Source organism: Octopus bimaculoides, chromosome 8, assembly GCF_001194135.2.
Source record: "Octopus bimaculoides isolate UCB-OBI-ISO-001 chromosome 8, ASM119413v2, whole genome shotgun sequence".
NCBI lineage: Eukaryota > Metazoa > Mollusca > Cephalopoda > Octopoda > Octopodidae > Octopus > Octopus bimaculoides.
This window is the reverse complement of record NC_068988.1, coordinates 95,645,586-95,661,190: the sequence shown is the minus strand read 5'-3', so window position 1 is coordinate 95,661,190 and position 15,605 is coordinate 95,645,586. Positions and strand designations below refer to the sequence as shown.

The window sequence follows — 15,605 nt, the reverse complement described above, 5'->3', positions numbered from 1 at the left end:
ATGCCGGTAATAAACGCACGCAAGAGTGCAATGAAATAATTTAACAAAAAACTATATAAATTAATAAAGGACTGAACCAGTGCGTGTGTTTATTACCGGCATAATGCCTCTCCCAAGGTTTAATTGTCTTTGTTTTATACGCAAACTGTAAATATTCATATTATTAACACAACGTTTAGGTTGATATACCCTCCCAGAGTTCTTGTGCGTATGTGAAGGGATTGTCTTACACGCTGTAAAAGCCGTAGTTTCAACACAGCCTCGGATCAAATCATTGACAAAACAAATACAATTTGCATTATTTTGACTAATTCCTGTGAAGTATGGGAGATAACTCTTGATATGATTTTGAATTATAACTCCAAAATAACGTTAGTCTCCCTTTAATTTGCCAAACTAGTTTTAGATGAAACACTACATTATTAAGAGGTTTCCTTTGTGAATTACTAGATTTTCTTCTGGCTGGTTGTGACTCTCCACATATAAAATGAAATAGGCTGGTAGCAATCTTTACGTTCTCTGCAAAATAATTGGAATAATTTCTCATGATATACATTGACGGTATTCCGTATGTAATGAGGATTTTTTCTGTTTATTAATTTTCGGCCTCTGTGCCGGCGGCATGGAAAAAGCACCCACTACACTCTCAGAGTGGTTGGTGTTAGGAAGGGCATCCAGCTGTAGAAACACTGCCAAATCAGACTGCAGACTGGTGCAGACTCCTGGTTTCCCAGATCCCAGTCGAACTGTCCAACCCATCCTAGCATGGAAGGTGAACGTTAAATGATGATGAAACGATTCAATTCTCACCTACTTCAAATGAAGATGCAATATATAAAAATCAATATCGGTAGTATATAAATGACCATTATATGATGCTGTGTTCTGAAAAATTAGGTAGAAAAGGAAGAAATAGAAACATGTGTCATACTTCTGATGTATTTTAGTAAAAAGAATTGATACTTGAATTTTAGGGGTCAGTTGAAAGAGTTGAAAAGTCTGAGCAGTATGAAAGTTAAACAGACGGATTTTGAGGACTCCTTCTTTTTACATGTTTGAATTATTCACTTTTATTTTAACAATTAACTTCACAGTTTGATTCAGAAAGATATAAACAATCTAGAGTTCTTGTATTAATTAGTAAAATAAGAAAATATTGGTCATCAGCTAATTTATATTTCTGGCGGCATAATTATTTCTAGTTTAGGTATTTAAAGGTTCTTTTGCTGTTTTTTTCTTACTGTTGAATACATTGGAGGGGTACAACATCTCCCTTTAAAAAGAGTATTTAAAGACATAGGTATTCCATCAACATTTCATAGATAATAATATCTGGAGTTGCTGCTACTCACTGAAATATTTAAGACTGCATGTATTAAATGCATTGACATCCACATTTCCTGTGGGCTGACCCCACTCAGACAGTCTAGTTTCTTGACAGGTTGAACCAAGTCAAAACAGAAAGTCTTCACAATGCCATGTTTAGTAGGAATGCCAACAATGACTTTGCTGAGATAATGAGAGAGAGACTTTAGGCTTGACATACTAGAAATAGCAGCTCTATCTTCCTCAAGATACCATACTGTCTTATATAAGGAGAGTATATTTGACAATGTTTTCCCTGTTACATTGAAGGATGTGATGATCACTGGAATGGCATTGATAAGGGTCTGCTTCATCGATCAAAGTTAATCTGAGACTAAACAACATCAATCATCTAAGGTTTATGATTTAAATGGTATCTCTGGATTCTTTAGACGTTGCTGTGTTTATCGTTTGATGTATTTGTGCAGGAAACCGTATTATCATGTTAAAACTTATTTTACCAGCAGATATTGTAACTTTGACCTGGTTAAGGAACATCTCTCTGGTTCTGGAACTCTTTGGTCCAAGAACACAAATGCAAAACCAAAAATTGCTAATTCATTACTAAATATTTATATTTATCTGGAAGTTAATTTATTAACCCCCCCCCCAAAAAAAAACAGAAAAAAAAAATCTCATTATCTGGACTTGGAAATTTTCTCCAAAGTTATTTTGTTGTTTTGAAATTCTTTATTTTCGTGTGATGCATGTTTTTTTTGTTTTTGTTGTGTTTAGCATTCAGTTTCTAATTAACATCGTTATTTCTAATTATTTGTTTTATTTAACATTAAAGAACCCATCTCTGACTGTTTAATAAACTATTGGTTAATCATTGTAGGATATTTTTGTTTGATGCCCAAAGGTAAAGTTGTTAGCATGGTTTTTCCGCATCTTATAACTGCTTTTTGCCTCCTGTAGAGCCGACATATATCTATGTATGTATGTGTGTGTATATGTAATGTAAGTGGCTGTTACGTTTGTATGGTGAGTAGCAATACGATCAGAGTTTCGAGTAAATTTTTTTTTGTCTGTACAGCAGTTCTGAAGAAGAGGCATGTTTCGATTTCTCCATTCCTGTAATGCATGCTGTGTCCTGCTTTTCATTACTCGTAATCTCTTGATGCCATCCATACTGAAATTTGCATTATATCAGTCTTGCAACAGCTTCTGTCGTACACAAACACACACACACACGGACATGTGTGCGTATGTATGTATATATATCTATGTGTCATCATCATTTAATGTCCATTTTCCATGCTGGCATGGGTTGGATGATATATGATTCAGTTCATTGAGGATTGTACAAACTGCATGATGTATATAGTTCAGTGTGTGTGTGTGTGTTTGAAGTTGGTGATTTATTCTACTGTTACACGAAGGACTTCAGATGATGCTCAATCAGATCAAATGTGGAAACTAAGTAAATCACTGACCTTCAGCCAATAAATATACTCAGCAGCATCTATTTCGAGTATTCTTTCTTATGCACACCTTCGCATTATGTGTGTATGTGTGTGTGTTTTATGATTGGTTGGGCATGGTATGGAGAGTACGTATTGTCTTTTTGGTTTTGTCTTTGACAACTTTTTGCTGCGTTGCTTGGATTAAAAAAAAAAGAAAAATTCATTTTTAAAAAAAATTATATATTTATGCATCCAAAATGAACTCAGACCATTCGGTAGCATGTATTTAAGCAGCAAAGCTGAATAAGGATATATCAAGTAACAACTTGTGATTCATTAAAATCATCTTTACTTCCAGAGAGGGTTGAACAATCAATAGGTGGCCATTGGTGCTGACTGTAAATAAGAAGTGATAATTGCAGTATTAAAAATATCAATACTAACTAAATTGTGATGGTGCATGGGAAAGTCCATTGGATGTTGATAAATTAGCAACGGAGAAAAAAAACAGGGTCAAAGTGAAAACAATGAAGAAATACAGTTCTATATTTAAGAGATGAAGAATTATTTACATTTGACGGATATTTGTCTTCAAATTGTTTGATGTTAACACAACGTTTCAGCTGATATACCCTCCAGTCTTCATCAGGTGTCTTGGGGTTCTCATTCCTAAGGTATTTTTCGATGTTGTTGTTGTTATTATTATTCTTCAGGTCACTGCCTGGAATTGAACTTGGAATCTTGGGGTTAGTAGCCTGCACTCTTAACCGCTACGCCAAGTGAAGAAATAGGTCTGCACATCAAGTTTCATTTTTTTCACAGAAATACATTCTGTATTTTTCTCAGCTGTTCATTTAGTGACATCCGATAAGGTTTCCCCATGCATCATCACAATTTTGATATATTGTCGAGAATATTCTTTTCTACTCTAGGCACAAGGCCTGAAATTTTTTTTTGGGTGGGTGGGGCAGTCAATTAGATTGGCCCCCCCCAGTACACAACTGGTACTTAATTTATTGGCCCTGAAGGATGAAAGGCAAAGTCGACCTCGGCGGAATTTGAACTCAGAACATAAAGACAGATGAAATACCGCTAAGCATTTCACCCGGCGTGCTAACGTTTCTGCCCGCTTGCTGCCTTATATTGTTGAGAATATTGAAATGTCTTTTGATAGTTAACGGTTTGCTTTCATTTCAAAAGCTGATGCATTGAAAATCCTATTTTGTGCCAAAAAGACGAGAGCATTTGCCTCCAGTTCGTATTGCTTTTGCTATTCTATAATTTTGTTTTATGGCATTGCACAATCATATATAGATGTGTAGTGATACACACATTCCCTCCACAATCAGAGATCAGCACCTCTTGGAGGGAACATATGCAAGGGCTAGACGTGGGATGAAATGGTGAGAAAGGATACAGTTGTCTGTTTTAGTATGGCTGGATGTCCTTCCTAATGCCAGCCACTTTAAAGAGTGTACTGGATGCCTTGTATGTGGCACCAGCACAGGTGTTTTTTACATGGTACTAGCATAGGTGTGTGTGTGTGTTCAAGAGGTAAATATCATTTAATAAACATGGGATTTAAATGTGAAACATTGCAGCTGTAAAATCTCTGATTTTAATTCTTGTTGTTGTATTATGTATCTCTGTTCTGGACTAATGGAACTGTTCTTGCAGTAAATAATTGCAGTCTTTTAGACATATAACCACTTTGCTGTTTAATTATGATTAATCTAATTTTAGTTGTTGTTATAAAAGTATTTGTCACTTTTGGTTCCCGGAATTGTATTGTCTGTGATTCCTAGATGTAGGGTTGGGTTGTCTTTGAGATTTTGTTGACTTTTATGTAGCTTCCATTGACATTCTGTCTGGTCTCAAGAATTGTTGAAATATTTCACAATTGTTTCACATTATAGTTTACATTCAATACTTCAATGGACATTCTTAGAAACACAAAGACATACTTAACCCTTATTTACATTTGACGGATATTTGTCCTCTCTTGTTTGTTGTTAACACAACGTTTAGGCTGATATACCCTCCAACCTTCATCAGGTGTCTTGGGGAAGTTTTGAACCTGAGTTCTCATTCCTAAGGTATTTTTCAATGTTATTATTATCATCATCATTATAATTATTCAGGTCACTGCCTGGAATCGAACTCGGAATCTTGGGGTTAGTAGCCTGCGCTCTTAACCACTATGCTATATGCTCGTGACCTGAATAGTATTAATAATAATAAAAACATTGAAAAATACCTTAGGAATGAGAACCCAGGTTCAAAATTTTCCCAAGACACCTGATGAAAGCTGGAGAGTATATCAGCCGAAACGTTGTGTTAATAACAAACAAGATGAGGACAAATATCTGTCAAATGTAAATAATGTACATAGTTCCTCATCTTTTAAACCTAGAACTACACTGAACCCTGTCCTGCTGTTATAGCCTACACATAGTCTCAACCTGATTCTTGTTAAAATGGTAAAGATGATAAATGGTAAAGATGATAAATGGTAAAGATGATAAAATACTAAAAACAGACAACTGATTACATTTTGCAGCTTTGTAGTCAAGTGTCTTTATGACTCCTCGTTAATGATGTCCCCCCCTGGCTGTGGTTTACAGTTTTTAATTGCCCCCCCCCCCACCAATTTTATGAGGAGGTAAGCATGTGATGAACCCTGTCCTTCACATTGTAAACAAGCGAGGCCTAGACTCTTTGCAGGTGAGGAGATTGTGTTGATGATATCCTTTGGTTGAAGAGTTTACCTGAATGCAGACAATGAGAATGATTTTGGACAATCAGACAGGTGAAAGTGATGAGGAAACTAATGATTCAGATGAACAAACAGTCGTTGAGAGGAAATGGGCCTCTTAATTCTTATTCTCCTGAATTTTGTTTCACTGTCTCTGTCCATTATTCTTCCTGCAATTGTTACTCTTGAGCTTTGTGAGTAACCATTTATTTTTTTGCTCAGGAACCCAGGTAGAGGGTAAAATTAGACACAGGGGTCCAGGTCTGAGAGGGTTAAAGACATAGACACGCTTAAAGACCTTCATCGTTGTAAAAACTGACTGAGTAGGTGAGGCCATTCATCTGTCTTCTCCTAGGTTATGAGTTCAAACCACTTCAGGCATATTTTGTGTTTGTTTTTGAAGAGAACACTCTAGTTTATGCGAAGTGTTACCTGGATGTCGGTAATTAATGTATCAGATCACCTGAGAAGAATGTTATATTGGTAACTTGTTTTAGAGAGGAATTATTTCTCATTAGTTTGTCTAGAAATCAAAATTCTAAGTTTTCCATTCCAGGTGAGTAGTTTTCCATTCCAGGTGGGCAGTGGGTTTATTCCACTTCCTCCTTCTATTGTTGCTGACCAAAGCAGCACAGTTTTCTGAATTTGACCACCTCCTCAACATCAAATGTGAATTCCTAAATTTTTAGCAAAAGATTTTGAGATGAATGTTTTCCTCTTTGTCATCCAAATCTTGCTTTGAACCATTTCAGTGAGAAAATCAAAAACGTATTCCAAACTGATGACAACCATTGATAATAAAAGATTAATCTAACCATGATAGATGAATATTGGCTTGAACTAGTCAAGTACTTTCGAGTTTCTCTCCCAAATTTTTAAACACGAAATTGGTTTTTAAACTCTGCATCTAAGAAAGATTTTCATTTAGTCTTATAATTCTTCTGTTATCAGGAGAGGCAGTTTCTCTTGTTGTGTCATGCTTGAGTAAGTTGTGGTTAATATTTTTGTTTATATTTTGGCAATAAATGTGTAAATGTCATCTATTTGCATGCTTTTGTTGTCGAATGCATATATGTGCTTGATAATAACAATAATAATAATAATCGAATCTCCTTCGCTAACATCAGACTAAGGTTGCATGAACTGTATTTCATTAACAGCACCATTATCTGTTGTTACAGCCTGACTAGAGTATTACACTACGCACGCACGCACACACACACACACACACACACACACACACACACACATAAATAATATGCTATTAAGAATTGATGAGTTTGGTAAATGGCAAACAGTTACCAGAATGTAGTTCCGTTTTGGGTTAACCCTTTAGCATTCATATTCTCCTGACAAAGGTAATACTTATTTATTCACATTGTTTTAAATTAATCATGTATTATCTTGTAGCTTTGAGATTGTAATGATGTGATTGTTTATTCTTGGGAATTACATTGTAGGGTAGGTGGAAAGTGCCAGATCTGGCTAGTTTAAACATAAAACAGAATATTTGGGCTGGATGTGGGGGGTTTAAATGCTGAAGGCTCAAATGTCTTGTCAGTAAGTATACATAAAATGGTTTCCGAATGAATTTTGTTTCTGTAATCAATTAAATAAAATTCTGTTTGAAACTGTACAAACTCCCCCATTGTTTTGTAATTTAAAAAAAAAAGAAATGTAATAAAGTGATTCCTTTTATTTTTGTCTTTATCTCAGATATTAACTTTGACGAGTTCTTAACTATGTACAAGCACCTGTTTGAATATTGTAAAAAGGTTGTCCTGAAAAGTTACGTTTTGGAAGAGAAAAATATTGGTGAAACCCCTGCTGTTAAAAATAACAAACTTCCTGCTGTAAATAATTCCACAAATAGAACTTTGGACCATAAATTGGGAAATGGTTTTACTAAGGTAAAAGAATAATGCATCTCTTTTGTTGTCTTTGAGTGTTTAAATGTTTAACCTTTATCACTGGAATTTCCTGCAACAGGTGGTTTTGAAGAATTTCTATTTGAAAGACAAACTGGATGAATTTGATAGTTCTGTAGAAGGAATTGCCAAGAATTGCCCCAATTAAAGACGAGTTGGTAATAAATATTGTATCCTGATGCCTTCATTTGGCCAACAGGCATTTACGGTTGCAAAGGCATGGGCCCTGGACAAATCTGAAGAGAAATGTGGGTGTGTGGGAGATGTTACGAGTTTCTTAGGAAGATCATCAGTCAAATGAATCGGTTGTTAGAATAAGTAGGTGAAAGACTGACTTTGTGAAGCAAAAAAGAAAAGCTCATTAAAGCCATATTTGAAGAGGCAGACGTTTGGAAAATATTATCTTGGAGGGAAAAGTAGTGGGTAGTAGATGAAGAGGCTGGCAAAGAATGAGTTGGTTGGACAGGAGGGGGGGGGCCAAGGCAGCTGGAGAACTTGCATCTGATTGGGAAGATTTTTGCTGTAGTTTCAACAACGTGCTAGAGGTGTCCGATACATGATTCTTTCAGCCTTTTTTTTTATGAGAACTTACATTTGAATGATGTTGGGTGACATTGTAAATATTGGATCATGAAGGAATATATTTTGTTGGAATTCAGAATTGCAGATCTCTAGGAGTTGTTCCAAATTCCAGACGTGTGCAGGGATGCCATTCATACTGCAAGCTTTACCATCCTGGATTGATTTGAGGGCATCTTGCAGTTCTTTCCAACTGGACTGGTATTACCCTCAGCAATTTCTGGAGGTTTACCTCGAAGATGTTCAACGTGTACCCTGGAAGCTTGCAATATTGTACACCATCAAAAAAAGGCAATAGATAACTAGAGAGACAGTTGATTAATACCAATATCCAAGGAAGGAAACTTGGCTATTACAAAGAACTGCTGTGGCATTACACACTCTCCCTAATTGCAGTTAAAATCTACCATTTGATGCTATTGAAAAGAATCGGTCAAGTTTAAGAAAATTCTTCAGAAGAATCAAGAAAAGATAGCAGCTGTACTATTTTTTCGTATATTTTACAAAAGTTCGATCTGAAGAGAGAAAATGCAGCAAATATTGTTAGTTTATGGCATTCCTGGAGAAACTACGAATTGCTATAATCGTGTCATGTCAGAACACTAACGCTGAGGCTGGTTCTGTTGAGGAAAACATTAATTTCTTCGAGATTACTACTAGGATACCAGATGTACACTTTACAAAAGCAAGGGAGGCAACTCTGTTGTTAAGTCAACATTATTAACTCCCTTACATCAGCCTTTAACCTTCGATCGTTGTTAAAAATTTGTTATTTCGATGTTGACACCCCCCCCCGTCCTTCCACCAGTAATAAAATAAGCGAATGACATTCTGCAGTCGAATCAACACAATGCAATCTGAAGGTAAAGGTGCCTCTTAAAAACATCAGGTACACATGTTTAGTAAAGAAATGCTGTCAAATTTTCATTGTTAAAATTTTACCTCTTGAAGCATCCTCCGTAGTCGAAGTAAACTTTTACTGCAGAAGCATCTTAAAACCTCGGAAGCATCGTCTTTTGCCAATATTTCAATGGGCAAAAGATGCTGGATGTCATTCTGTGGTCGTCTAATGGAACCCAGATATTAACAAAGATTAAAGTTGATGGAAATTTAATGGTAGAAATATTTGGTTAGAATGAAATGAAAAAAAAACATTTAAGAAAATGAAGAAAAATATTCATAAAGTAGTACTCCAGCATGGCTTCAGTGACTGAAACCACTAAAAGAATAAAAAAATGTGGGAAATATTGAAGAATATGGAAAATAGATTGTGAGAAACAGCTTAAAGAATTGATTTTGTTACTGAGATAGAAAAAAGAGAGATGAAAGACATCGCATCACTGTGATTAGGTTTGTGCTAAAGACTGAAGCAAGTTGCTATACAAAACCATTATAAAGTCTGTATATTTGTAGATGTCTGTATCTATAAACTATTTTGAGTTTGTTGCAGTAGGGGAGGGGGGGAGTGTTGCTGGTGTATTTGATTAGTGTGACTAGAATCCAGTTTCGTTACCAGAAAAGCCCTTTAATTAAATACTAATCTCTGTTTTTCGTGGGTGTGTGTGTACACATTGGCATTTAATTAAAATGGTAATGGACAGCAGACTTGCTATCAGGTTACATCTGTTTATGGTCTGAGTTCAGATTCACTTGCACAAAAGTGAAAAAAACAAAAACACCCCACAATGTCGGCTTGGCATAAATTCTATTTGTAGAAATGGTTTACCAAAGTACATAATGTAGAATATTGAAGCTGATCTGACTTTGTCTCTGAAACCTCATTCTCTCAACACAAGAAAAAGTTTTATAAAATATCTGACTTTGATGAACATCAGCTGAATGCAAAAGTATATTGTTTCACTCAAATAGGAAACAATTAACCCCTAAATAATAATAATAATAACTTTCAGACTCCTTGTTTATGTTTGTAGAAGTTGGGATGTGTACTTTCTTACTACAAAATATTCTGTTCATTGACTAGGTCAATATTTTGAACTTTCCTCCCACCATCAGCTAGTTTCCCCTTTCAGCTCATCTTTCTGAGATTGGAGTACGAGTCGAGAACCCTGGTGCCAGAGTTAGTAAAAAGCACCGTTGCTGGTGCCACATGAATAAAGCAGCCAGTACACTCCGTAAAATGGTTGGCATTAGGAAGGGCATCCAACTGGAGAAACCATTCCAAAACAGACAATAGAATCTGGTGCAGTTCTCTTCAGACTGCCCGACCCATGCCAGCATGGAAAATGAATGTTAAATGACGATCCTCCCCCAAGCAGCAGCAATTTGTAATGGTTGTTCCATTTTGTAAAACTTCCATTGTTTTATATATGTTGCTATGTTTTGTTTGTTTGTTTTGTTTTTTCGTTCTAGATGTCATAAAATAGCCAAGTGCCACAACCAACACACATAAAACAATAGGTAAAACATAACGTAAGTAATTGGGAAATCATCATTATACGTCTGCTTTCCATGCTAGCATGGGTTGGACATCTGTGTTTATACCATCTCGGACTCAGCAACCATCAACAACCTACAGTGACGAGGGTTCCAGTTGAACATCTTGCTCATGGAGTTAATGTGCAAGTGGCTGAGTATTCCACAGACACATCTACCCTTAATGTAGTTCTTAGGGAGATTCATTGTGATGCAGAATGGGACAAGGCTAGCCCTTTGTAATTACAGGTACAACTCATTTTTTGCCAGGTGAGTGGACTGGAGCCATGTAAAATAAAATGTCTTGCTCAAGGACACATGCTGCCAGGGATCGAACTCACAACATGTATTTATATACACATACACACATGACAGGCTTCTGCACAGTCTCCATCAATCTGGTTTTACTCAGAAGGCATTGCTCAATAGGAGTCCAGGGTAGAAGACACTCGAAGAACTATGCAGTAGGATCAGAACCAGAATTATGTGGAACTCCTTAATCACTTGTCTGTCTGTGCCTAAACAGCTCAGTCTACCTCGCTGTAGGCAGATACCACAAACTGCATATGCTTCAGTCTGCGCAAATGCATCGTCCTCATCATCACCACCAGTTGCACTATTTGTAATACACAGCACTGAATTCTCTCTGTAAGTGTATAACTTAGAGAGAGATGGGTTTTGTCCATATTTACTTGGTCTTGGATTAATTGAACCACTTCAGTTCATTAGAAGAGGTATTTGATGGCTTGGTTGAAGGGGTACCAAGGAACTTGATCAACCAAGAAATTGTCTGTTTGGTATCCAGATACTGTTTTGTGCCCCTGTTGAAAATATTTAACTCAAAATAATCTACAACACCTTATTAAAACAGTTGCAGCAACATTCTTAATGTGCTTCATTTAGAAAATTACTATTTTTAAATCTCACAACGAGAGATATTCAGCAACAGTACTTTGGAGTAAAGATTGTTTGCCAACATAACATGGCAGTCCTGGTTTAGGACGAATGTTGCTGTAATTTAGTCCCAGCAGACATCGTCTCCAGCTGGCTATACGACACGATCTGTGTCCTTATATTTATAAACAAGGGAATCTAGCACCCCGACCCCTCAGCTCAAAACAATATCTGTGTATCGTGGTTTCTGGGTTATTCTGTGCTGATGAAAGGAAATAACCCGGGAATCGTGATTCACGGATATTGTTTTGAGCTGAGGGGTCGGGGTGCTAGATTCCCTTGTTTGAAAATATAAGGACACAGATCGTGTTGTATAGCCAGCTGGAGACGATGTTTCCTGGGGCTAAATTACAGCAACATTCATCCTAAACCAGGACTGCCATGTTGTGTTTCATTTAGTTTAATGAGCTGAGTTGTTTTCCCCTCTATGAGAATATTCTTGGAAAAGGTTCTGTGTATAAGCACCAAAGCAAAATCTTTGGTCACTAAATCTTAAATGTGAATATTGAAGCAGGCAAATGGAGACATCTTTTATATATTGGATTTCTTCTGTTTTCAATCAAATATTCTTTTAGTTTTCTTGTCATCAATAGATAATAGAAATAAGGTTGGTTTTTTTTTTTCTCCTTTTTCTTTATTGGTAAATGTTTCCCAATATTGATCTTTCTATATTGCGTGATTTCTTCTCTGAAAGAGGAAATAGTCTATTAATGATTCAGTCATTTTATGGCACTGGAAGAATTTGTAACTGGTCACACAATATAGAATGTCTTTGTTTGCATTTCAGTGTGTGTAGATGTATGTGTGTGTGTGATGGGATTAATAACAGAACTATTTGACTATCTTTACTTTCTTTTATATTATTCCTAAATATTTACTTTTGTTTTTGTTGTTGTGTATTTAGACATTCGATGGAATTTCCTGTTTTTTAAAATTTTCTTTTTCTTTATTGTTTTCTATTTCATTCTGGTGTTTGCTGTTCAGAATTCCTATTCAACCTCTCACCTGGGTGTGTTTTCTATGAGGGTGAGTCCAAAAAGTAATGCCATTTTGTTTAGGACAGGTATAATTACCAACACAGGAACATGTATCATACATCAAAATGAAGCTGGTCCTCTGTGGATCACATTCCTACTTCTCAACATAGTCACCGTTTCTCTCAATAGCAATGTTCCACCTTCAAATGAGAGCATGTATCCCTGCCTCGTAAAATTCTGTTGACTGTTCTTTGAGCCACTTCTTCACTATAGTTTTCACTTCCTCGTCACTGGAATAATGTTTGCCTCTCAAACCCTCTTTCATGGGGCCAAAGAGATGATAGTCCAGTGACAATGATAATCCAATGACGAGGAAGTGAAAACTAGTGAAGCAGTGGCTCAAAGAACAGTCAACAGAATTTTACGAGGCAGAGATACATGCTCTCATTCGAAGGTGGAACATTGCTATTGAGAGAAATGGTGACTATGTTGAGAAGTAGGGATGTGATCCACAGAGGACCAGCTTCATTTTGATGTATGATACATGTCCCTGTGTTGGTAATTATAAACAAAATGGCTTTACTTTTTGACTCACCCTCATAAATAGAACTTCTTTGTTTTTGACTGTCACTGATCTGTTGATTGGACAACTAACTACAAAGTGGTTTGTAACTTCGGCACAGAACCAACTTTTATTAGGGATTGGTGAAGCATTGGGGAGTCATAATCAGCTGCATCACCCTTGCTGTATTACTGGTACTTAGTCTGTTCTTTACCTTTGTACTTAAGTGACCTGTCATCTCTATGCTTGTCCTTAATATAATCCTCCTCTTGTCACTCCTAATATACATCACTCCTCTGAACTCCCACGACTATTGCTCTCTACCCATAGCTCCTCCCCTGCAACAATATTTGAGCACACCTACGATCAAAAACATTCCATATAACCATCCCAGCTTTTTCAGGACTGTCTAAGACTGGATTTTTTTTTTTTTTTCCTTGTTTAATGTTGCTGAGTGTAGTTTGAGAGGTATTTGGTTGTTTTTTCTAGCATGTCAAAAGACCACATAAAAGTCTCGTTTTCTTTAAGATAGCATTGGTGAAACTAACTCTGAGTGTAGATATTATTATTATTATCATCATCATTATTATTATTATTATTATTATTATTTGCTTAAAAAATAGATTTACAGACAAATTACACTTGGTGTTCTTTTTAAAAATATTGCTGTTGGGGATCACAGACTATGTCAACGAACACAAGACTCTGAATCTTTGACACAAACATAAAGGTAGCTCTGCCGTGTGTGTGTGTGTGTGTGTGTGAAACAGCAAGTCACAGAGTTCTCCATTGACAAGCTTCAAGTATTTGTGACTAGGTGTCTCTTGAACATCCTCAGGGTGGCGATGGCTAAACAAACTCTCAAACAGAACCGGCAACCCCTTGAAACCCAGATCAAGAAGAGTAAATGGGGTTTGACTATGGGAACCCGTTTCCAATATTACAAAGCTTGGAATCTGTTGGGAAATGGAAGCATAGCAGACCAAGAACAACATGGAAACGGTCGACAGAAATTGAAGCATTGATGAGTTGCGAATAAGGAATTGGTTTGTTCTTTTGTATGTTTTGAAAATTAAGGAAATGTGTTTTGAATAAAGTTAATGTTCCTTTTTTTTTTTTTTCCGTTTTAATGAAATGTTGTCAACCTAATATGTTTGTTTGCTTGTCTCCAACAGTTAGATGGCTCTGTGAACAGGAAAGCAGACTCTTTCAGTTTATCGTCTGATTGGAACAATATCAAAAGCTCTGACTCCAAAGCTCTCCCTCAACAATCCTTGAACAGTTTATTGCCAGAGACGCCAGAAGACGACCCTTTCTTCGATGATCCCTTTCTACCTACATCTCCCGGACTCAAAGCATTAAGTCGGTGAGTGGTTTTATGTCGTGGCTTTAGTGATTTGTCCACTTCGATCATTTCATCACTTTGTTTTTTCAATCTATTGACTTTGTTTTCATAATATTCAGCTTCACCACAGAAAAAAAAAAATAACAAAAAAAAAAGCAAAAAAAGAACAATGTTTACTAATTTTTGGAACCTGATCATTTCCAGATTATATTTCATTTGGTCAATTTGTTTTCATAACTCTAAGCTGCTTTCTGTATGAGAAATCTATATTAATTATGTTTTATGAAGAACACTGTTATAATTAGTGTGGTGATGAACACCAGGATTTTAATTGGCAGATAATTTCATGGAAGATTTTCTATTAAATCTGCACAAAACTGTTTGATATTCTTTGTTTACATCAAAGTCCGACTAGAACCAAGTGGAATCCCCAATAGTTTTTATTGTTCCACACCAAAATCTTCTCTGTCTTTGACTGAATTTTAACCATCGAAATTGTTTGCAAGCTAATTATGTCTACAAATACAGCCCTGTACCCCACCCCGTGTATTGTTATACACTATACCAGTGGTTCCTAATCTGGAGTCCACCGACTCCTGGTGGTTTGCAGACCCTTGGTGGTCCGCAAAAGGTAGTACCTGGTGGGGTCAGTGAACTAAATTGAAAATTTCATATGTATGTATGCATAAGGAGATGCATATTAAAAGGGGTCCGTGGGGAAAAATCAGATAAAGCGGTTGGGAATCATTGTTGGGAACCACTGCACTACATATTCATCATCGTCATCATCATCATCATCATCGTCGTTTAACATCCACTTTCCATGCTGGCATGGGTTGGACAGTTTGACTGAGGACTGGCGAGCCAGAAGGCTGCACCAGGCTCCAATCTGATCTGGCAGAGTTTCTACAGCTGGATGCCCTTCCTAACGCTAACCACTCCAAGAGTGTAGTGGGTGCTTTTATGTGCCACCAGCATGAGGGCCAGTCAGGCGGTTCTGGCGACGACCATGCTCAAAAGGTGTTTTTTATGTGCCACCTGCACAGGAGCCAGTCTGGTGGCACCGGCAACGATTATGCTCGGATGTGCTTTTAACGTTCCACTGGCACGAGTGTCAATCAGGCGGTACTGTCATCGGCCATGTCAGCCATTTTGATTTGATTTATTAAGTGCCTTCATTATTTCTAGATTAATTCTTATGAGCACTGACCTTGAAATTGTCCAGTCTTTTATCTGAATGTTTATTTTGATTGGTTGGTTGGTTTTTTTTTTTTTTCTTCTTCCCCTTTACCATCAGCCAC

At 36.7% G+C, this 15,605-nt stretch overlaps 1 protein-coding gene across 2 annotated transcripts in view; it reads left to right on the top strand.

Moving 5' to 3' along the window:
- The window catches only part of LOC106868208 (uncharacterized), a 60,992-nt gene that overhangs the window by 12,611 nt on the left and 32,776 nt on the right, over window positions 1-15,605 (top strand). Inside the window, exons 9-11 of one of the 2 annotated variants that reach the window (XM_014913374.2) lie at window positions 2,204-2,227; window positions 7,243-7,436; window positions 14,135-14,325. In XM_014913374.2, coding sequence (XP_014768860.1) covers window positions 2,204-2,227; window positions 7,243-7,436; window positions 14,135-14,325 — 409 coding nt within the window. The remainder of the gene's footprint in view (window positions 1-2,203; window positions 2,228-7,242; window positions 7,437-14,134; window positions 14,326-15,605) is intronic. The other variant, XM_014913382.2, reaches the window with a different exon arrangement.